Source organism: Homalodisca vitripennis, chromosome 2, assembly GCF_021130785.1.
Source record: "Homalodisca vitripennis isolate AUS2020 chromosome 2, UT_GWSS_2.1, whole genome shotgun sequence".
Lineage (NCBI taxonomy): Eukaryota > Metazoa > Arthropoda > Insecta > Hemiptera > Cicadellidae > Homalodisca > Homalodisca vitripennis.
Genome location: NC_060208.1, coordinates 219,854,008 through 219,880,260, shown reverse-complemented (window position 1 = coordinate 219,880,260; position 26,253 = coordinate 219,854,008). Strand labels below are relative to the sequence as shown.

The 26,253-nt window shown below is 30.9% G+C and overlaps 1 protein-coding gene across 1 annotated transcript; it reads left to right on the top strand.

Moving 5' to 3' along the window:
* Window positions 1–2,864: 2,864 nt before the first annotated feature.
* Window positions 2,865–25,844, top strand: LOC124353400 (synaptic vesicle 2-related protein-like). The gene is given in 12 exon segments (XM_046803241.1): window positions 2,865–2,966; window positions 4,857–4,910; window positions 8,532–8,693; window positions 9,791–9,953; window positions 11,435–11,557; window positions 14,894–14,912; window positions 14,914–15,132; window positions 16,589–16,761; window positions 20,265–20,539; window positions 21,394–21,553; window positions 23,990–24,117; window positions 25,753–25,844. Coding segments are annotated over 12 exon segments (1,584 nt in total). The 5' UTR covers window positions 2,865–2,950.
* The last annotated feature ends 409 nt before the right edge of the window (window positions 25,845–26,253 follow it).

Genomic DNA, 26,253 nt, shown 5'->3' with positions numbered 1-26,253 from the left:
GGAAGTATTACAAATTTATGGGCATTTTCGGTTATCTTCTCTGTAGCCAAGGTGATCGGATAAACATAAGTTTTGTATGAAGAATATACCAACTTTACCAAAAAATTGTGACTTGCGTGATTTTTTTTTATTGTGAGTATGCTAAGACTTTTTACTAAAATGTTTAAATCGGACTTCTTATTAAGCTGCATTAAACTTATGGACTTTTCACTTACTACGAGTAGATGAAAAAGTAATAGTTTTATTAACTCACCAAAATGAATCATACAAAGCTTGATAATAAGCTATGTACTGTATAAATGAATAGCAAAGTATTACTTATTATCATGGAAATCATTTTACTTTACAATTCACGAGATGGATCTATGCATGTTTTCAACCTTGCTATTAACCCCTTGCTATGTATGTAGTTAAATACCACTATTGTGTTTTTTATAAGATCGTCTTTCGTGGAAACATTAAATTAATCCCATTAACATATATTCTGAAACACCATGCAATTTTGAACACTACATTTATCGTGTATTTTATAATAGAAAAAATGAGTAACAAAACTGTACTCTTGAGAGTATTAAACATACATAATTTATGTTATTGATCAATTTCAATTTGATGAAGATCAATTTATCCAATAACTATGAGTACAACGTAATATTCAGATTACATCTTAGTATGTTCAACGTACTTTGGTAAACTGATGTTTTGGATATATAATAATCGCATATGGTGACTTTTGACTAATTTATCACTATACAGGTTGTTTCAGACCACCCGTGCAGGATATATATACATATATATATATATATACAGGGTGTCCAAAAAGTCCAAAACTGTTTACAATTAATTTTTGTTGTAGAATAATGTTTCGTTATTTTTGAGAGGGATCGGAGTTTTGGGTTAGTAAAGTTAAAATCAAAAAGCTCATCAGTTAATTTTTTACATTAACCTAAGTTGCAAACTCAAGTCATCTTTGAACGGCTGTAATTTTTGACTCAGTTATCCGTTTGAGGTCGGGTTTGCGGCTCAGTACTCTACTAATAAAGACCTTTTATTTGATATGCATATCAACCTATGCTTACATTTAAGAGTTTCTTCTGACTCCTAGCGGGCCGCTCCCCTGAGGAAGTACCTGATAACTGAATATGTAATAAAATAGATTTTTATGTCCAGTAACTTTTTGTAAGGTTTTGTAGCTCTATTTTAAATATTTTGAAAAATATTTAACCAACCCGGGACTTTTTGGACACCATGTATATATCCGTGCTGAATTGTTAGTTTTAAAAGGCTTCCATCTTTTTGACTCCGAAGAATTAAGTAACATGATTTTTAACCAGGAAACCATTGCCGGTCATTTTTTGAAACCGTTAAAATGAGAACATTGGTCGCATGATGGCTTTCATTTTTGAGGCGTATGTATTCACTTGACAATTTTGGCGAAAATAATTCAATATTATGTTTATGTGCATGTACAGGGTGTGTCAAAATGTATTTAATATATTTTCTAACAGTAAATTCTGCTGTCAGCTTCAGATAAGACATAGGCGCAAGAAATGTTTAATGGTGTTTGTTATATGTATTATCAGGAAATGTGAAGTGGCGTAAATTTTAATTTTCTTTTTAATTGAAAAAATTATACAAGTTAAAAATTAAAAAAATTAGAAAATTAAAATGTTTTAATAGAGTTTATTTCCATGTGGAGCGTCTAGTACCATACCTACAGTGTCTTAGAGAAGAATTCAAAATTTAAGAAATAATGACAAGTTTTAAATTTTTCTATTTTTTTCTTTTATTTAGTTTATATAAAATCAAGAGCGTTCTGATAAACTCATAGATCAAAAGACCTCAAGAAACTACTAAATATATTAAAATACAATATCACTTAGACATTCAAGAAAAGATGAATTTTCTACGTTGATCGATTTTACAAAGTGGAATAAATGGGGTTGATGGAAGTGATCAGTTTTATTTTCGACAGTGTAGATGAAAATGTAAATTGTACAATAAGACCTAAAGCTCAACAGTTTACCAAAATGTAGAATGCTTTTATAACTTTTAGGTAATACATACTTTTTCTGTAACAGTACAGAAATCCAACCAAAATAACAATGAGCAGTTTGTATTAAGAAAATTTTACAAATGTTAATATTATTCACCACTTGAGAAGTCAAGTGATCGGGTATGAATTACAAAATAATGCACTAATTGTCCTATGCAACAAATTATACTGTACATACAACTTTTAAAGCATTGTCAGTTGTTGGCTTTTTACAGTTTGATTGATACAACTAATGCTTAAAGAAATGAAAACTCAGATCCCAGGACTGTAATTTAAATTTAAATTACTTACTCGTTTTATGTATTACTTCAGCTTCCAGGCTCCGTCCTTCTTTATCAGGGAGTAAAGAGTTTGTTATCTCAGAATAGACTAAAAGAGATCCTTACTGACACTGATTTTGCCTTACTAGTGGTCACTTAAAAATATTTATGTCTACACGAGTTCAGGGAGTGGTCACTTAAAAATGTTTATGTCTACACGAGTTCAGGGAGAGGTCACTTAAAAATGTTTATGTCTACATGAGTTCAGGGATTTCAATATCGAATATGTCGGATGTTATTCCCAGAGATGAAAAAAATTTTTCAATAACTCCCGTATAGCTCAGGAAAGTTTTGGACACAGTTTAAAAATGGCCTACCTACGTCATCACTGTAGTACTGTTGGGTAAAGCGAGCAAAGCCGTAGCTAGCACAACGATAAATATTGTGTTTCTTATCTGTAACCTGTCAGTGACGAACTGTGGCGCAATGTTGATCCTGAGGATGCGTCACTTTCTGCTCGACGGAAGTTTTTGAGTTTTGGCAACAATAAAAGCTCAGTGCACACCCAGATAACCGTAGTTAAGCGCGCGACTGTTCACAGCGTTTAACCCTGCAAATATTCTCTCCTGTGACCATGGCCGTCAAACAAGGTTGGTTAGTTGTTACAGTTTCTTCTTATTAGAACGTTCTAGTTTATTTTTTTTACAGCAGTACTGTAGCCAAATATGCAATAAAAATGGCTGAACCAATACCGATAGCTTGGGTACAATTTATCATTTAGAAGTTACAGTAATAGAATCACATTTTAAATTATTAAAGTCGAAAGAAGAGTTAAGCCTCTCTAATTATAGTAACATAGTATGCAAAATAGAAAGAGACCACTTTGTTTTAATTAAGTTATATATTTTAAAAATAATTTTATATATTATGCTCATGATTTTATAATTCAATATTTGCCTTCGGCTCGCCCCCAGGCCTCCTTTTGAGTGTTTGCCAAATTCTGAGATAAGCGAAATTTGGTGACAACAAATTTAAATAAAATCAAAACATTAGAGGGTACAAAGAAAACATAACTTCTATTTAAATTATATATGTTAACACTGAGTGTAATTAAAAACCCCACCATAAGGAATAGCATCGGTCATTATAAACCTCTAATATGAAAGTTGGAGATGCAACCTGATTAATACTCGTAACAAGATATCGTTCTAGTTCTAGATGTTAAAAATAATTTGTTTGTGAAACGTACGGGTTTAATATTAGTCCGTACGTTAAGTTCAATACTCACATAAAACATTGGTTTAGTGATTCTAATCTTGATTTCTGTGTGAAACATACGCGTTTAATATGAGTCCTTACTTTTAGTTCAATACTCGTATAAAACAGTGGTTTAGTGATTCTAAAATGATTTGCGTGAGAAACGTACGAGTTTAATAGGAGTTCGTACTTTGACTTCAATGCTCCTAGTATAATAATCCGTTTAGTGATTTTAAACATGATATGTGTGAGAAAAATACGTGTTTAATACGACCCTGTACTTTCAGTTCAATACTCGTAGTACAGCATTAGTTTTTTGATTCTAAACACGGGTTGTGTGGGAATCATATGCGTTTAATGTGAGCCTCTACGTCGAGTTCAACACTTCATTGATGTTTAGAGTTCTACGGTCAGATTTACAGTTTCTGTTTCACAAAATAAAATCCTAATGTGAAATTTTTATAATATCTTTTAGTCAACATTGTAAAATATAGCTAAAAATCACAGAGTAATTTGTTTATGCATCTCTATTATTATATAGTAGTAAAATTACTACTAACTCCGTACGCCTCAGCCTATGGAAGGACGTACTCTCCATCATCGAACACATTCTTGTCAGTGTTAAATTGAAGATTTTCGGTTTACTTATATATTTAAAAGTTTGCTAACGCTCAGCTAAATTCTAGACTCATATCATCATCGAACTAAATGTTTCCTAAATGTAAATAAAGTATCATGAAAAATTCCTGGTTCTGATCGATAGATCAGTTGATTCTCTCTCGTTGTCTTGTGGGCACACTGACAGAAATGAAATCTTTCCAGCCCGTCGAGTAAACGTATGCTACAAAAGCCTAACTTAACTTCACTACAGTTCAGCCAATAATGTATATAATTAACATCAGCCATTAGGTAATCACAATTAAATCTATTTTTATATATAAAACCCTCAGCAGTAGATATCAAAAATCGATACAATGAAATATCATAGGTCCCGAACAAATGGACGAAAGTTTACTGAACGGATTATAATATTTTTCTAAGTTCTCAATATTAGTGAGGTATTACATATTGATGGTGGAGAGTTTTTCCTGATGAGGAGGAACCTATATGCCAAAGATTCATATCTATAGGCTCTTTCTATCAATACTAACCGCATTGATAGACATACAAAGGTACAATTTTAAAAAGGGCCTATTAAAATGGCGAATAATTGTGAGAAGTATATCAATCATTAAATAAAAATACAAATAAACTTTTTATACTAATTATATACTTACTTTTAGGAAAGAAGGATGATGTCACTGATGTCGCTTTTGAGGATGCCATGGAGATTGCCGGTAAGTTATGTTACAAGGAACTTGAGGTATTTTTAGAATTTTCAATGTAACTCCATTTTACAAAATGTACCATTATAGATTACCAGATAAATTTAAGGATATAAAAATTATATATATATGAATATATATTTATTTGTAATGTATGCAAGTAATGTAATTCATAATAATAATATATTTACTCGTATAACTTGGGTAAATGGATTGAATGCACAAATTTTACGGCAAAAGATGTATTGCTTCTTTTGATTTAGTAGCGTATTTTTATTGTACAGATTGGACATTTATGATTGTAAAATTGGAATTGAACAGGCTGATAGGCTGATAAACCTACCAAACCAATTGCAGATTCCAAATATTTAAACTCCTATTCATAAAACTTCCAATATTTTATAGCAACTTAACATTATAGCTATCTATCCATCCATTTATGGAATGGCTACAAATTACCTTCAAAATAAATCAGCCTGTCCTTCCAATCAGACCCACGAAAGACTAATCTGCCTGTCAGTAACAAGCTCATGGCGAGACAAGCCCGGGTATACTGTGTACCTCCTCTCAGCATGTCAACCCAGTGATATCAAAGGTCTACCCAGCTAGCTACAAACAATCTCGATAATTAATCAGCCTATCCTTCCAAATCACCAATCAGACACACGAAAGACTAATCTGATGGTCAGTAACAAGCTCATGGCGAGACAAACCCGAGTATACTGTGCACCTCCACTAAGAATGTCTACCCAGGGATATCAAAGGTCTACCAGCTAGCTACAAAAGACCTCGATAATTAATCAGCCTATCCTTCCAAATCACCAATCAGACACATCTGATGGTCAGTAACAAGCTCATGGCGAGACAAACCAGAGTATACTGTGCACCTTCACTCAGCATGTCTACCCAGGGATATCAAAGGTCTACCAGCTAGCTACAAAAGACCTCGATAATTAATCGGCCTGTTCTTCCAAATCAACAATCAGACCCACGAAAGACTAATCTGATGGTCAGTAACAAGCTCATGGCGAGACAAGCCAGAGTATACTGTACCTGCACTCGTCATTTCTATCCAGGGTTGTCAAAGTTCTACCCAGCCAGCTACAAACGACCTCGATAATTAATCGGCCTGTCCTTCCAAATCACCAATCAGACCCACGAAAGACTAATCTGCCGGTCGGTAACAAGCTCATGGCGATACAGGCCGAGAATATTGTGTACTTCCATTCATCTCTTAACATTATTTGCTTCGTAAAAACCTCATCTGCTTCTGTGGATCGAAAAAGAAAATAAAAAATAAAAATGAAACGTTTTATGTTGCTACACTTACCAGCACTGGTTTAACAAATTATATCTAATTTAACCCGTTTTACCATTCAGAAGAAACAGGCATAACCACTAGTCAGAGGAAAATCATCTTCATTTGCTTTTAAAGAAGTAGGTCCTAAAATTATTTCATTAGGGTAATTAAGTTTTGAAGTGATAAAAAATCAAAGAAATAAAAATCCTGTTTCTCATTCACAATTTAAAAACGCCATTCAGAAAAATGGATTTCATTGCTTATTAAAATAAAACTATAGAAGCTAAACGTTAGTAAACTATACACTTTATTCCATAGACAAAAATTAGGCTAAAATACATTATAACTTGAAACTAATCTGAATAATACTATTATATTATAATAAATTATTTGATTAGTTCTTAGATAATGAAATTCATATTTCTCTTGTAGCTGTTGTGTAATAAAAAAGAGAAAACAATATATGAAATGTAATAATAAGTAATTCACCATACTCCCTGTATAAAATATAGGATTGCGTAGGTTTAATTCAAATTTTGCTATGAAAAGGAAAATACCTGGGAAATATGAACGATGTTGGTAGAACCACTTATTAAAGCATACCAGGATATGTATTAACCTTGTTGGAACTTCTAATTCAATTAAAAATGATTAAGTGTATGAAAGGGATTAGTAACTTTGAATGGAATTAAATTAGTTTATTTTACCGTTATTACACTCTTAGATGAGAAAGCAAACATAATTAAATTTTAAATTAAACATATTACAAAAATACAAGGTAATTATTGTGAATAAAATCCCATATGTAGTTAAAACAATAAAGGCTGGTCGTAGATATTTTAAGTGTCAATCACCAAAAGGAGTTTGCTACATTCATATAAAATTTATAAAAATCATATAAAAGTAATTTTTAATGCAATTCAATCTTATGACATAGGTTAGTGAAATAAAAATTATATTTTAATATTCAATGCGTTAAAATTACTAATGGTTTAAGAAATTATAGTCTAATTTATTTGTACTTATGCTTTACCCGACAAATGTCATTATTATAGTTTAAGCTTTCCAGTTAATATCTTTTAACACAATTATTAAATCACTCACAACCCTACCTCAACACCTGCCTTTTATATTTGAGATTTATATTTAATATTTTTAAAGGGCTTACTGTGGAGTAACATTCGATAAAAAGATGATATAGAGAAACTGCATATAATGCATATCTGCTTATGAAGGTGAGTTAAATAACGTGGCAAAATAAAAATAAAAATGGCATTGTTCATTACAAATTTGTTTGTGATTTTCATATAATTTTTACCTTTCGGAAACTTTTTTTCACGATCATTTCTATAGTATGTTTTTATTGTAGTTGAAGTTTTATAACATTTTTAAAATTTATCTTTTTCCAAGCACTATTTTTTTTGCTAAACATTCCCTAGTTAAGATTAGCGTTGAAATATGTGTTTGTATACATTTCTATATATTGTGTTTCCGTATATTCTGATACCTATATTGGTGGTTAATAGTTAGCTCTGTTAGATTGATTAGGAATAAATATAGGTATGAGCACACATTGCCACTTTTTAGAGATTTAAAGATTTTGCCTTTGAAAAATCTGTATGTTTTTAAAGTAATGAAGATATTCTTTTCAAAGAGTGGTAATAGAGTAGAAAACAGAGTAGCTACTTTTACATCTAAACTGCGAAATCCAAATAACATTGATATACCTAAGCCAAAAACTATATTTTTCACAAAAATCTATAATTTTATTGCTCCCAGAATTTTCAATCAAATTCCAGATTAAATAAAGAATTTACCATCAAATAGATAAATTATGAAACAATTGAAAAAATGGCTATTTTGTTTGGAAGACATAGATTTTCTCTTCAATATTCTGCAATAGTAAAGAATAAAAAGTAATTAAATACAAACAAACATATTAAGTAGATTTAATATTATTAATTTAAAATGCACACGTTTGTATATTCTTAGTGGTTTTTCTATGATGAACTAACTGTGTTATCTTTGAGCTCTGTTTAGATCAGTTGGTTATGTTAACATTTGCAACCTCAAAACGGGCTCTGCCTTAAAGTGCAATATTGCTTCTTCCACAAAAAGCTTTGTCATGGCAATATATATATATATATATATATATATATATATTATATATATATATATATATATATGCATTTTTGTTTTATTGTAATAATTGTGATGGGCTGTATATTTTGTGTTTGCATACGAATATGTATGTGTTATTGTAACTAAATGTATTGTATATTTTTGAAGAACAACAAATTATTATTATTATTTGTATAAATTTGTTTGCGCAGGTTATGGAAAGTTTAGTATGTTCATCATATTCCTGACCGGCCTAACATTGACAACATCGACGTTGGGTTCGGTAGACGTGTCGTTCCTCCTACCAGCCGCTGAATGTGACCTTCAACTCTCGTCCACGGACAAGGGCCTCCTAGGTTCCTCCTTCTTTATCGGTAATAAATCTCTACCTAGATTATATCTTTCTTATCTCACTCTCTGCATGTAGAATTATGTAAGCTAAGATAAGAAAATATTTACAAGACGTAACCCGCGTATTTTTATCTTTGTGTTGTTATCTTATATTCATAGAATATACTATTTAATAACAACTTGTGAAATGAATAATATTGATTCGAACTTTATCCTAATAGGAACTAATATTTTGAGTTGTGCAGAAATAGCAATCAGAATTGAAATATGTGGAAAGGAAGAGGTCATTGTGGATAATTGATAATTAAAGGAAAATAACAATTTTAATATTAATTTACCATAATTTTAATATATCGAACACAATTTTCCTAGGAAGTCAATGAATGATAATACATATTTATTATTCAATATATAAAAAATTGCGTAAAACATCAGAAATTCAATTAGTTGTGTTCAAAAAGTTATACAGATAAATAACTCATTTAAAATTTTTTGCATTTGAGAAAATTCCTATTCTCAGGGACCACGCAAACAAACTTTATAAATATTACAGACACTTGTGTGGTTAATGCTAGCTATTTTATTTTTAATATGTATCGATTTACGATTGTATATTATATTTCCATATATGATCTCATTATTCTCATAATCTGCTGGGGAGATATCAGAAACTATTTTTGTTTAAACTCTATTTTGATTAGCTAAGTAGTAGAATCTATAATTTTAGAAGTAGATATATAATGTTGGTGTTTATTTTATTGGTGTAGAAATAAAATCTGACGTACACTCAAGAGTGCATTTGTTTTTATTGGATGTTTTAACAGGATTTATAGCAGTTTCTCACCTTTCCGGTTCCTAGGCTGACACTATCGAGGAAACACTACACTATGGCGTATGTTTGAACTATTGAACGTGTTTGCACAAATTATAGCTTCGTCTCACCTGTCTGGTTTCTTGGCTGACACTTTCGGGAGGAAACACTACACTACGGCGTATGTGTGAACTTTTGAACGTATTTGCAGGAATTATAGCATCGTCTCACCTGTCTGGTTCCTAGGCTGACACTATCGAGGAAACACTACACTACGGCGTATGTGTGAACTGTTGAACGTGTTTGCAGGTATTATAGCATCGTCTCACCTATCTGGTTTCTTGGCTGACACGTTGGGGAGGAAATATGTTCTGGTCCGGGGCCTGTCTCTAAACGTCCTATTGTACATTTTGGGAACATTTGCTCCCAACTTTTGGTCATTCTTCATCATCAAAGTTATCTCTGGGGCCTTGTAAGTTATACATTTATGTCTAGGTACTATTGGGATTTCCACTGAATGCAAAAATCTTTTTTTGTTGTTGTACTATTTTATGAAGTTACCATATAAGGAATACTTTGACTGTTCCCAAATTGCTATTGACAAGTAACATCATAAAAAATAGTCGGCTTACAAGCCATAAAAACTAAACTTTAATCTTTTTTTGAAACACAGCTCACAATTGAGTTGTTTATTTTGTTACAAAATCTTGTATTTAAAGTTTCTTATTGTTTATTATAATGAAGTTTAGCATATCAAAATTGGTTGAAATAAAATTTAACTCCACCAGGTGCCATTAAGGAATCTATGTATGTAAATCTGGTCTTTGCATTATTATGTATTGAATGTAGACTTATACATGATATAGGCACGTATGTACGACGCATAGTCTTTTTGTAAAATTCCCAAAAAGACTTAAGGGCGAACTTAGGACAGTGGGTCCATATTCAAAAGATGTTACAAACGATACATTTGGCACAAAAGTTATGAGGATTAAAAATCGTAAACCATAAATAGTAATTTTTGTACTGCTGGGAATGAAGTTTAATATCATTTGCAGCAACGTTACATGTATTATAGCAACCGTGACGTAAATAAACATATCATTCTAACTTTTAAAATAGCTGTTGGTTTCAAATTTGAGTTTTGAAAAAAGAAAATATTTATTTTAGTCATATGCCAAGTTTTACAAAAAAGAGATTTTGCAGTAATAATGTGTGTAAGCAATATATATTGGCGGATTAAGGCTGAACTAAGCCAAATTTTTAAGAAATGTATAACAGATTTTTTACTTAGCAGTCATCTGTAAAATATGGTTTTCGATGAACTGTTGAAGCTTTAGATGGCAGTTTGTATAAGAATTGTTAATCGCCTTAGGCAACATAATGCAGATATGAGAATGGAATATATTTTTATCGTAACACTAATATAATTTTAAATTTGTCTCTGTTTTATGATTATTGATGGTTAATGTTACGTAAAGAAGGACATTTCACCCATATTTAATTTAAATATTTTGTATTTTCTTCTATTTCGATTATCCATTTTTATATTTGTTACTGTATGTGCACAGATTTTATTTGGTTTTATTATATATAATGACATATTAAACATTTCTTACTGTCACTATGGGACATGTTATATCTTTAACCATTTGGTCTTACTTGACTTGGATGATTGGCTGGCTTGTTAATGTTTTAAGTCATAAAAATTGTATTGAAATTACTGTTAAAGTTAAAAGTGTATTATTTAAATTTACTGTCTTATGTAATAATAAAAAAAGCACATTTACACTATACTTAGCTTTTATATTTCTTTCTGTAATACAGAGAATATAAAGTAAATTCACATTGAAGCCCTGCTTTATTCGTATTGTCATGTTTCATTTGCACGTATTTACATTATAGTTTTAAATATTAACCTAACTGAAGCTATAGATTGATTAAATATTTCAGGACTTGTCCCAACGTCTATCGCTACAATCCCACTGCTCGGCGAGTTCGTCCCGACAAAGAGAAGAGCACAAGCCTTGCTGATAAGCACCTCACTCAGCACTATAGGTCTCCTCTACTCCGCCTGTAAGTTGTCACATGAGAATCAAGATTTAACAATGAAATGATACAATAATTTATCCATATTTTATATCAAACGTAATATAGGTCCAAATGCATGGAATATCACTAGCCATCGTGTTCCGGTACCGATGGTTAGGCAATAATTTACTAATAAACTAAAGTCTACTTTATAATTGTTTTAATTGGAATACTGCGGACTTTATACTAAAGTAAAACAAACATTCTGGAACGAATACCAACAAATAACAAGGATAATAACAATTGGTTACTAGCAATTAATATTGATAATAATTAATTGCAACAGTAACAATTATAAAATAACAATAAAGAAACAAAACAGTCAACAATATAAAAACACTGAAAACAATTAAAAAATACGAATAGTGAAAATTGGCAATGTTATCATGCTTACCTAATCTAGCCACTCCCTTTTGCTCTAATGATTAGATAAGCGTTAGGAGTCTGTTTCCTCAGAAAGGGACATCAATGTTCTGTCACTGTCCTTGCTCAGGTTACGCCAGTCTGTAGTGAAGTTCAGAGTAATAACCGTGCAATGTGATAATAACGTTTCTGTAATAAAAAAGTGTAAAAAAAAAATTAAAAAGTGAGTGAATTGTGCAGCGCTGTGTTAAAATTAGAAAAAAAGATTAGTGAATTCTGTTGTTTAGTCCTAGTTTTTTTATTACTAGAATCTGTATTAGATTCAAACCTTAATTTTATTTAAGAATATTTAACATTTATTTTCGGATGAATTGCCTAGAGGTATGAATAACTACCATAATCCAGTTTCCATATCGGTTATATATATATATATATATATATATATATATATATATATATATATGTTACACCAAATATATTTGTTATTGCATTATCATGAGTACGCTTCTGGATGCTTTAAAAAAAAGGTATTATACTAAAAACGTTTTAATAGTATCTAGATGTAATCATAGTCTTCTTTGCTATACTACTTGAATTTAGAATGCTAATTTACAATGGACGTACACGCACAGTAAACGCTTTGATGAAATCAAGAATAGGGTTTGTACTAAATTTGATTTACTCCGTAGGCTGAAACCTCCGATTCAGTTTACCCAGTATTCCAATTTTGTAGATACGGATCTCCCACTACTGTACTTGTGTTCAGTGTTTCTAAATCGTTTTATAGACATTCAGATAATATTTATACATTCTGATGCGAGTCTTTTGTCAGCTCTCCAGTATGACGAAATGACAAAATCCAGTAATGAAGAATGTTAATATTTTTAAGAGAAAAGCTTAACCTCTACTAAATCATTTATACACTCTTACTTATGTGATTTTATGAAACACAATTCCAAAATATTAACAAAAATAGAGCATTTGTATTACTTTAATATGAATTGTAAATATTTTGGACTCTGGGAATTTGTTATCAGACACAGCAGCAGGTTAAGTTAAATATAAAATAAATTATTGAAATAAATTTACACGTGTCAGAACTGCCTTGAACCATAAACTGTATAATTAAATTTTGAGATATAATTAGCTTATACTGCTTAACAATCTTTCAAATAATATAAAAGCGTGTTTGCCATTCAATAGTACATAAGGATAACTTAAAAATATGTTATAAACTTTGTTTTAAAAACAATAATATTGTTAAAGGTGTATTATTTGTATGGTTTGTGTTTGATTTAATAATAATATGGATCCATAGATGCATCACAATGTATAGAGCACCTATTATGACAATAATAGTTCTTCAGGTGCATCCAATAAATAATAACCCTACAGGAAATATTTTGTAAACATAATTCAAGGAATTTCCGAATAGCGTAAGAATGATTTTCACCTTGAAGGCATTAAAGATTTTTGTGTGAATACAAAAACACAATAAAAAAAAACTTGTCCTGTTTTTTTTTAAGATTTAATCTCTCATTAAACCGTGAATGTGTATATTAAAGCTGAATACTTACCAAAAAATAAACTAATCTTAATAGCTAGATAATTTTCTCCATATAAACAACAGTCAAATAGAAATAGACAGTTGGGTTTATTATATAAACTTTGCAATAGTGAGAAAGTTACTTAATTAGGAGTTCGAAGATGTGAGCAAATCCAGTGTAAATGAACTTCAGTTACTTGCCTGTCAAGGGATTAAAATGTCACTTATCAATTTGCGAAGGAGTCAAGCAGACGGAGTTTATCAACCACACGAGTTGAAACCGAGAGTGGAAATACTCTAGAGAGCGAAGAAGACATTTAGTAATATTTCCATCAACGATATGTTCAAGAAATAAATTCCATATTTGGGGTGTTTCCTGATAATTGTTTTTGAGTAGCATTGAGTGGCTCATGAGTTTTTTTAACAAATTTATATTTATTAGCCGTCACAAAAGGATAGATAGGAAAGATGGTGAGGCTAAACAAGGCATTGAAAAGTTCGTAGTCCTTCTCTAGGATAGCATTAACTACTATTAAAATTAAATGAACTTTTCTTGCAGTTTTTTCCAGATCCTTTTAGAAACGCGAGACTTTTTACTGTTTTCCAGTTCGAGGGTACAGCTTTCCACAGCACATGCTTAAATTATGAGATTGAAATTTTCCTTTTGTTTATTTATCTAGCAAACCTTTCTATAATGTTAAACGATTTTAGATATATTTCATGCTGTGTGTATGGGCGGAGGCATGAGCTTACACAAAATAAGGTGAGCTTTTAAACACGACTGCCGTAAAAAAAGAAAATATCCAGACTTAACTTGGCACCAAAGCAGTACTTACACATAGTTTGGATGATTTCGTCAGCCAGTCTTAACAAATAAAAGTTCTCAGGATCGCGGTTATTCCCATTTGTAAACAATTTTGTGCTGAGTATTTCACAATGTAAATAAAAAGTTACATTTAAAAATTTACAAGTAATTTCAAGCTAAACCTATTCCTATTTTTTTCGATAAATTTGCAGAATTCAACATTATTGTAATTTTTGAAAGCATCACGATTAATTAAAATTCCAACATTGATGATTCCATCGGTGCTTTGTGAATCAAACATGTATACTAATAATGCATCTTCAGTTTGACATCTTGAGAAGATTTCCTAAAGTGAAATGTACCTTTCTTACAACTGGGCCGGAAAAGAAATTATTTTCAATATTTTTATATTCAAGTACACAAGAAAATTCAGAGAATGTATGTAAAAGTCAAATATAAAAAATAATAACTCAAAAGATTTATAATATATTTATAACTCGCATGCATAAAAAATAATCTAAAATTTTTGTCAAAGTGGGCTATACAAATATTATTCCAAAATGAAAGAACCAGATCCTGTGTATTCTATGTTTGTTGTTGTCTCTAGTAATTGGTTGGCTGACTCTGCAAGGGACGTGGTCCTTGGATCTCTGGATCGTCACCTTCAAACCATGGAGGCTGTTCTTCCTGTTGTGTGCTGTCCCGAGTCTTCTCTGCAGCATCCTGTTCTGTCTGGTTCCGGAGAGTCCTAAGTTTCTGCTCACCAGAGGAAACAGAGAAGATACCCTAAAAGTACTTCAGAGAGTTCATTCCATAAACACAGGAAGAGTACTTGACAGCTATCCTGTAAGTATATGAGCCTTATTAAATGTCACCTATCGTTAACTTTAAAACTATTTGAAATTTACAAAAATGTCAAAATCAATCCTTAGTATTATTAAATGACAAATATTTTCTAAAAAATATATTAATTGGTAGACTGTTTAATGATATAAATTTATCACATATAAAATTAAATACAAAAAGTTTACCAGCGAGGAAGTTAGACACATTTCAATTTGCTTTAAATTATGCATTTACTTCATTTACCTTAACCTAAAAGTTTGATGACGAATTCTTCGAATTTTTAATTTACATTGTATAGATAAAATGTACAAAAGTGTTCAAAAGTGTATTATTGTTTCACTAAAAAACAAAAGTTCATAATTATATGAGTCTTCTCTTACTAAATTTCACGTGATAACATGTGTTTAAATAAACATTATCAAAAACTTTTGAATATAATATTTTGTTTTTTATTAACTACTTTAATATACATCCTCCTTTTAGTGATAATTGTGTAATTTTATAGCTATTACAAAATATTCGCATGTAGCATATTGTTCTAAACTTTGTTTAGTGAAAGCTACGGTAATAAAAAAATAAAATAAAAAAAGACAGTAATGGCATTGATTTCATCAAATTTTAAACTAAAAATTATTTTAGCCACATATAATTATATTCCGATTTTCTAAATTAGATATCTTCAACATATCTTCGGGCATATGTTGAATCAGAAAAAAACAAAAAGCGGAAAGAGAATGGTCAGAGCCGCGAACGTACAGACGTATATTTGTGTTATATATTCACCTTCTTATATCACCATAGTTTTAAACAAATATTAAATTTCAAAAAAGGCTATACTTTATTACATTTATAAATAATTTAATTGTGAGCCATGTAATTTTTATATATATTTTTCCAAACATATCGTAATTACTTTAGGGTTTTTAAAAGAGAAAGAAATTCAGTCGGAGTATTCAATAGCCTGCAAGGATCCATAACAGTTTAACAAGAACCGCAAAACACTGCACACATGTTAAGGTGGAATATCGATCTCCATTAAAGTTAATGGACCAAGTTTCTTTTTAAATTATATTCTCTTGATAATTTTAGGTGGAAATAGATGTTAATAACGTGTATAAAATTTATATGGATTAAAATTATAATTCGGTGGATTTAGTCACTATAATTCTTATTATATTATCGCATTTTCACTCATTTCCGATCTTCTTACTGGTACATGACAGATACGTGTTATGCTGTTTCGATTACTTCTAAATTTCGAACCTCCTCCCGTAGCCAAATGGAAAGGAGTATTGGCAGTTTGAAGTATATGTTATGTATTTAAATACATTCATTTTCAAATACAGCAGCTCGCCTCTACCCTTAGCTGAAAGGAAAAGAGTGTTGCCAGTTTGAAGCATGTATTGTGTATTTATAAACATTTATTATCAAATACATCAGCTATATTCTGTTTCAGGTCAAATCTGTGATAATGGATGCCAATGAGGTACCACCTCCACCACTAGCGGAAGGGAAAGGGGTGTTGCCGGTCTTAAAACACATTTGTGATCAGACCTTACCTCTATTCAGACCTCCATTCTTGAAAGATTTGATGCTTTGCGTTATCCTGATGGTCGATATTTGCTTGTGGTGAGTTTTATACTTTAATCTTATATGCAATATCACCTTAGTGACTAAATACCATCTTAGAGTATTAGCTTTATCAATCAATACGTTTATTGGGATATCACTATAAAAATTTTAACTAAATTTGAAGAGTAAAATCCCATAATGTATTGTGTTATATTCTCTTAAATCATTATTTTCAATATTAATAGAAATTACTTTTTAGAACTTCTTCACAAGTGAAAGGTTAGATTTAGTTACTAAATACGCTCACCCCCAAAGCCCGTCCCTCATGGTCAGAATTCGTAAAATACATAGAATGTAATTTAGTTTTAAATTGTATTGAATTTTATATGTAAGGAAAGAGCTTGTAACTTCTAAACGTACAGACTCCCTGTCATGGGTTTTAGGCCAAATATTTTAGCGGCCTGTGTATTTTATTTTTGAATCTAATACACGATTTTGTAAAATAAAGTAAGAATACGGGCTCTGCCTTGAGGTGCAATATTGCTTCTTCCACAAAAAACTTTGTCATGGCAACATAATATATATATATATATATATATATATATATATATATATATATGCATTGCTTGTTTTATTGTAATTGTGATGGACTGTATATTTTGTGTTTGCATATAAATATGTATGTGTTATTGTAACTAAATATATTGTATATTTTGGAAGAACAATAAGTTATTATTATTATTATATTACACCACCTTGAGCAGACACATATTAAACATATGTAAAGCAAGTAATAATCGATATTGCCTTGTTTTGCATTATTGCTAGCTCGTTTACCTATTAGTGAAAAACCAGTGTATTTTATGGAATCATTTCAACAGGCTCGATTATTTGTCACACCAATAGCTACTATCAGTTCGTTTAATATATAAAAATAATTGTGTTGCACTCGTACTATAATACGCCATTTGTACCTTTTTTAATATCACTTCTAAGTGTATTATGAAATTTTATATAATTAAATTTAAATATGATTGAAACTTTTGTGTATTAAAATAAGTTTACAAAACCATTTGTGCACATGGATTCTATAATAAAACAAATTAAATCTGTAATACAATTTAAAGAATTTGTAAAAATATATACCCCAAAATAAAAGAAAACATCATAGTGTATGATATTTCTAAAACAATCCCACTAGAGAAGGGAATTGGAACACCCTGGAATTTCTAACGGTTTAAATTATGGAAATTAAAGTCTGCTCATCAATTTAGAACTTATGCACCATATAAAAATAACACATAAACAAAAATAAGCCATATGTTTACATTAATTACTCTCTGTTATTTCTCAGAAGTTGATATAAAATTTTCTCATGAGGCATGGCAAAAGTCGTGATCGTCCTTCAATGGAATGTCTTCATTTTAGGATACATATATTTTGGTAACTTCAAAAATGTTGACGTGACAACGTCTTAAATTAGGTTGCGGCTCGGAGTCACTCATGAAAAAGTGTAACGCCCGGTAACGTTTACGATGCCCGTCCAGTGGGTCCGCCGCACGGGATCCGCACGGGATAAAGCAGATAACTGTGGGTCCGCCGCACGGGATAAAGCAGATAACTATGTTTATTCGTGAAAATGTGGAGTGCTTAGATTCGTCATTTACAACAACTACAACAATAAAGGTAAATAATTGTACACTGATATTTCATTATCGTAAACTATGTTTGATTGATTAATTGTTAGATTGACACAAAAAGTTGAGAAACGTAGTTTATAGGTTATGTCATACTATTGACAAATGTTGATAGTGTTAAGTAAATTATTAGTTTAAACCACTCTGCAATCAATCGTAATTCAGTCGATTGAGAAGAAACAGCGCGTATTGCTAGTCAAACATTTAAAATAACAAAATTATAACCTCTAACCTGTCATAACAGTGCGACCAAACAAACGAACTAAACCGACCAATCACCACGCGCGGAGTTAGAATTTAACTGTGTTTAGCAAGAATTTCAAATTCCAATTTTAGTAAATGTTTTATTCAAATTTACCGTTTACAATAACAAATTTTAATTAATTTCAAATTATGTACAATGTTTTAGTAAACAAAATATATTTCTATAGTTAAAATTTGTGCAATTCTTATTTTCATTCAATTCCTTGTTCCTATTGTGCAATTTAATAATATTCATATCAATAAATATTCTACCGAGAAAAAGACGTTGTCACGTAAAATCTTCGCCCGTAAAACCGACTTTTACAGGCAACCATCATTTTTTTTCCAATACTGTCTAGTGGGATCCTGACAAGGAGTGGCGATATGAACTTAAACAGTAGGAATCAATTAGTCATCTGCAAGGGGTGTGTGGGATCACATCTGCTACGTGAAATGATAGGAGAAATAGCAAGACTAATGAGAATTTAAATGAAGAGTTTGGTTAGCACTAAAAAATTATTACCATATGGAGCTCATAATTATATACAAGAGACACAGCTTAAAGATACATTTAATTTACAAGTTTGTTATGAAGTACAAAAACTAATATACTCCTACTCTAGTTAGGGGGAAAGGGAACTAAATAAAATAATAACTTTAATCCATGCTTTATTTATTACAAAATATGTTTTCGCTGTCACGGAACTTCATATTTGAGGTAGCCTTTTATATATTTCATGTGGTGTACAGATTTTATAGTATTAGGTATTTTTAAGGTTGTTTGGTTTTAAAATTTATAGAGTAGCTGTCCCAGTTTGATATACATCTCAAAAATTTTGTAACTTGCTACAAATTTACATTGAAGTATCTCTAACAACATGTTACATGAAAATAATAGATAATTATTATAGTAGATGCACTAACTTATTGGTATGTATTCTTTATTAATGTAAAAATTTTGCTATCACAAGTGATATAAAAAATTATTAATATAAGACACATCATTATTCACGACCTTTAATTCTATTGCTACATTACAATACAGTATTTATAATATTAGTTTCTTTAGCGAGATGCATAATTTTTACTAAGAAAGCAAGACGCACTCTTGTTGTTAATTTAAGTATATTCCTAAGACAACGGGGCTTTTCAAACATCATAGTCCTACGAAACATAGGTATTAGAGTATTAGAATAGGTATTAGAATATTTTAGTCCTAAAGTTCTATATTACTGAAATTTTTTTTGTAATGTAATATAATATACAAAAAATTAGCAGAAAAAGATCATATTCAGTAAACTTTAATTAAATTTTCCAATGGCGGATTGTAGTGGGTGCAACAGTTATCGCAAGATAACCGTCGACCGTAACTGCTGCTTGGATGGTTGACCGTTGAGCGATCTTGTTCTTGCAAGCAGCTCGCCTACCCGGCCTTTGGCGATGGTTCGAAAGACACCTTCAAGTTGTTGGTTCACAGGTTAAGTGTTAGAGAGGGGTTCTTAGCTGTAACTTCGTCTGGTAAAATAAGGCAGCCTTACTTTATTTTAAATAATGAGAAATTATATATAATATAACGTTATAACCATTTTGACTTTGCAATTGATCAGTAACTGTTTACAGTGCTAACACGGTATTCCTATGGTTACCCGAGATCACAAATCGTATCTCAGTGTACAAGGAGAGCCACGCTGCAGATTCCACTCTGTGTGAGATGATCAGGAGAGATCAGAGTATCGTCTATGGCGTCACCAACACTACTAGCGCTCCCGTGGAGTGTGTCTCAACTATCAACACTGCTGTGTTTCTGCCTAACGTCCTCATAGCTCTAGTACGCCCCGTGGTTATGATGACAGCCAGTATCTTTGTTCCTCTCTTTGACAGGAGAATTGTCCTAGGTAAGCGTTATATTTTTCAGAAAGTTTTTCAAACTGTAAGAAATTAGCTAGGTTAGCTATTTTATAATTAAATATCATAGAACTACTAAACAGATTTAAAGTGAAAAGGTAAATAATTAATGTCCAAATTTATAATAATTCATGCGATTGAAATGAATTTCCAGATATACAAAGTGATAGATCGCTAAGATTTTTTTAGTTTTGAACAGCAGCAGTTCTTCAGTATATTGTTCACACATCAGTTCTTAAATCTTGTATATAGTGTTTATCTTATAAAATGAAGGTCAAAAATGATTATTGCAGTTTCTTGCTAGAGCACCGATGTTGATTTAAGCTTAGGCTAACAGAAACAATTTTTTTTTTCAAAAAACGGTTGATTCTTACAATTTATGACAACAAAGACCTACAGCAAAATATGGTTAATATATAATAATAATAGCCTATAAATTACCTATATATCCTATATAACATAAATATTAAGTACCGTATAATATAGAGAAGAAGAAATTATCAGAATTTAAATAGAATAAACTTCTTAGAGGATAGATTAGACTCTCTAAAGAAGAGAAATTATATTTTAAATAATTTGAATATATATTATTTGATCTCTTAGAACAAATGTGGATTGCTCCATTTAGTTCTTTTGAAAATAAATAATTGAAAACAAAATAAACTGAAATAAAAATCATCTTGTTCATTGAGAACTGTCTATCAACTTGAAACAGAACAAAATACTTTAAATCCATTCAATGAACAATAAGCCACAACGTCTTCTGCAGTATTGTGATCGAGATATTTCCCACTTATATAATTTACAAATAATTATAAGAATATAAAACTGTTTAAAATTCCAGGATCTCTTCTGGTGTTTGGCAGCTCTATAGCGTTTCTCCTCACCGTGGTGTCCAACGCGCCTATTGCTATCACGATATTCGGCGCTCTGACCATGGTAGCTGTCCTTAGCCACAACGTACTCTGCAGTATAGTGATCGAGATATTTCCCACTTACATAAGGTACATTTGAACTGTCTTGTCTGCTTCTTATGTATAGATGTTCTTGATGGGTGTGCTAAGGCTTGTGTTATTTGTTTTTGGGAAACAGTTGGAAAAAAATTGATAGTAAACGTAATACTACTCTCTGTTATGTCAAATTAAAATATTTATCCAGTGATTGTAATAGGTAACACAGTACATTTTAATAATCATTGGCTACATTAAGATACAAAAATCTGCAAATTACGCTTGTTTTCTGTTTCACATGAGTATGAAGTAATTACTATATGAAAAGATTATAATAATTTATAAGGACACGTGTAGAACAATACATAGTTTTAAAACACGCAAAAGTCAACTGTGGAAAACAAGGTCCTACTTAGACTATTGAGAATTGCATTAAATTTAATGTAAACATGGCTCTTACCAGAATAAAATTCCACTGTTGCTAACGAAGATTTTTGAAATTTGATTTTGGAAATATTTTTACCATATCTTTCTATCAATTATGTTTAATTGTTTCTACTATTTAACGTGGAGTTTTATATGTATGAAAAATGTATTATGCTTTGATCTTCCTGTCATTCTATACCTTATTTTTTATGGCTGTGCTTCCGAGACGTACTTGAATATCTTTTCTTCTTGGGTCTATTAGGTTTATTTAAAAAAATCTATGACATAGGAAATTACTCTTTGTTATTAAAAATTATGGCATTGCCTGTGATTTATTTGTATTTTGTTGGGTATAAGAAACAAACTGACAAAATGAAAAAAAACGAATCAGAGTTGATCGTGAATATGTCATGATGTTTTAGCTTATGTCGGTTTAAGAGAAAACCTCTTACAGTGGCTTATTACATGTACTTTGAGACATAAATAATATTTATTCAGCGAGGATTTATATAGCTGTTGAAAATCCAGCTAAATATTAGCAAACAAGATCTAGAGCAGTTCTGGTAAATACTGTGGGCTTCCTAGTTTTGCTTAATTAAAGTTATTAGTAACTTTGCGTATGTAAAAAAACTGTCTTCGCATCGGTACTTTTTATAAATTATTGATATGAACACAAGCAAACTTACATGATAGACCTTTCTAAAAATCCAAATATTGCTTAATATAATGTGATATAAAAACAACTATAATTTTTCAATTATTATGTGTATCTTAAATGTTGACTTTAAGACACAGTGTTCACTATGAAAACAAAATAATAGATAATATTAATTTAAAAGCATATATGGTGTATGATGATGCTATGCTCATCATTTATGTTGAAATGCTTGTATTATAAATGTTGATTTCGAAGTAATTTTTCTTAATTGAGGTACTATTTTTCAATGCACTGCATTTTGTAATAAATCAATTCCTAATTACTAAAATGTGCATTTAAATAAATGTTAATTTCTTAATTAAAGACGGTTACAAAACAAATATAAAAATAAAAATATATTTTATTTTCCCAACTGATAAGAAACTAAACTATAATAATTTTTATTAAGTCTTGTTGTTAAAAGGTTATCGATCAAAAAGATGTGTTATGTTATATGACTCTTTGTATGATGGTATTAGCCTTTATATTTATATTTTTCTTGTTTGCCAGATATTTTGTCATGCAGAGGTGTGTTATTACTATGATTCATATTACATCATCTATAACAGATTGATTTTTTTTACCATTAAAACCTAATAGGCCCTATTATTATTGGCAAGATATTACTTCTGTCAAAAGTAAATGTATAGTCAATATTTTATAAATTGACAATACAAAAGCATTTAGTATTAAGATTTATATTATCAATAATGTCTCTACCAAGCTAGTTATGTTGCATAGGGTTTTGCCACCACCAAGATTTCTCACATGCTTTCTTTCAAGCATCATTCCTTTTAGAATTATCGTATATTTATAAATTCAAAATACAAAAGCTTTTATTATTAAGATTTATATTATCAATAATGTCTCTACCAAGCTAGTTATGTTGCATAGGGTTTTGCCACCACCAAGATTTCTCACATGTTTTCTTTCAAGCATCATTCCTTTTAGAATTATCGTATATTTATAAATTCAAAAAACAAAAGCTTTTAGTATTAAGATTTATATTATCAATAATGTCTCTACCAAGCTAGTTATGTTGCATAGGGTTTTGCCACCACCAAGATTTCTCACATGTTTTCTTTCAAGCATCATTCCTTTTCGAATTTTCGTATAAACTTTTACTTTTCTTTTTGAAGTATTTTTGTCATTGCAGTTTTCATTAATAATAAAATTTCCTATGTTGATTGTATATAAATGAAATGAAAAATGACTTTAAATGTTTAGTTTAGTAAATTTTATTTTATAAACATCTATTATAACTATTTACAATTTGCCATTAGGGAAAGGTTTAAATTATCAGATGTAAAATTGTTTCCTTTACTAGTTTACATAAGTTTGAATATGAGGAAATTAAAATGTTGCAGCGCTATGGCAGTCTCTATAAATAATATTTTTGGTCGTCTCGGTGCTGTACTCGGCTCTCAGCTGTTCAGTCTCCTGATAGACACAGAGTGTCCACTTCTGTTTCATCTCCTTTCGGGGACGCTATTGTGTGAGTATGGTAATGTTCTATGTTCTATAATAAGCTCCCAGCTGTTCAGTCTCCTGATAGACACAGAGTGTCCACTTCTGTTTCATCTCCTTTCGGGGACGCTATTGTGTGAGTATGGTAATGTTCTATGTTCTATAATAAGCTCCCAGCTGTTCAGTCTCCTGATAGACACAGAGTGTCTACTTCTGTTTCATCTCCTTTCGGGGACGCTATTGTGTGAGTATGGTGATGTTCTATGTTCTCTAAAAAGCTCTCAGCTGTTCAGTCTCCTGATAGACACAGAGTGTCCACTTCTGTTTCATCTCCTTTCGGGGACGCTATTGTGTGAGTATGGTAATGTTCTATGTTCTATAATAAGCTCCCAGCTGTTCAGTCTCATGATAGACACAGAGTGTCCACTTCTGTTTCATCTCCTTTCGGGGACGCTATTGTGTGAGTATGGTAATGTTCTATGTTCTATAATAAGCTCTCAGCTGTTCAGTCTCCTGATAGACACAGAGTGTCCACTTCTGTTTCATCTCCTTTCGGGGACGCTATTGTGTGAGTATGGTGATGTTCTATGTTCTCTAAAAAGCTCTCAGCTGTTCAGTCTCCTGATAGACACAGAGTGTCCACTTCTGTTTCATCTCCTTTCGGGGACGCTATTGTGTGAGTATGGTAATTTTCTATGTTCTCTAATAAGGTCTCAGCTGTTCAGTCTCCTGATAGACACAGAGTGTATACTTCTATTGTATGATTATGGTAATATTCTATGTTCCCTAATAAGCTCTTACCTGTTCAGACATCTGATAGACACAGAGTGTAGACTTCTATTGTATGATTATGGTAATATTCTATGTTCCCTAATAAGCTCTTACCTGTTCAGACATCTGATAGACACAGAGTGTAGACTTCTATTGTGTGATTATGGTAATATTCTATGTTCCCTAATAAGCTCTCACCTGTTCAGACATCAGATAGACACAGAGTGTAGACTTATATTGTGTGAGTATGGTGATGTTCTATGTTCTCTAAAAAGCTCTCAGCTGTTCAGTCTCCTGATAGACACAGAGTGTCCACTTCTGTTTCATCTCCTTTCGGGGACGCTATTGTGTGTGAGTATGGTAATTTTCTATGTTCTCTAATAAGGTCTCAGCTGTTCAGTCTCCTGATAGACACAGAGTGTATACTTCTATTGTATGATTATGGTAATATTCTATGTTCCCTAATAAGCTCTTACCTGTTCAGACATCTGATAGACACAGAGTGTAGACTTCTATTGTGTGATTATGGTAATATTCTATGTTCCCTAATAAGCTCTCACCTGTTCAGACATCTGATAGACACAGACTGTATACTTCTATTGTGTGATTATGGTAATATTCTACGTTCCCTAATAAGCTCTCAGCTGTTTGGTCTTTTGATAGACATAGAGTGTCCCTTCTGTTTCATCTCTTCTAGGAAAGACAATTTATTGAATATGAAAACTTTCTAAGTTTGAGATAAGTTTCAAAATATAGTTTACCATCCTAATAACATTATTATTATAATAAGATATAATGAGTAGTAGAAGTAAAAGTATAGCTATATTAAGTAGTTTTTTAATTCTTTATTTATACCAATATGAGTTTTATAAATTACTTTTTATCTTTTCAGCTTGTTCCGTGGTTCCCTTTTTCTTCAAACTTCAAAATAAAATACCAACACCAAATGAACGGAGCAGAAATACAAGTTTATCTATCCCTTAATATTTTTGACTATTATTCAAATTCCTCTCTATTGAAAATTCCATTACCTTTACTTAAAGAGTGACTTATTGCATTTTAATTCTGAGTCTATCGAATTTTGATAAATATCCAATGACATCACGTTAACAGTAAATGTAATTTATAAAGTATTTTTATAATATTGATAACAGAAATCTTGTGAAAGCTATAAGATGTTGCTGAATATTTATTATGCCAGTGATGACAGTAATGTTACGTAATCACTTCTGACAAACTATGGTACGTATTTTATAAAAAATACAAAATGGTAACTAGCGTTTATACAAACACATTTCTCGGCCTATGTTTATAGATATTTTTTGAATCATGTGTACTATGAGTCCTAGAGGTTTGTGACATCCTTTTGTGAGCACCCGCATGTAAATCGTAG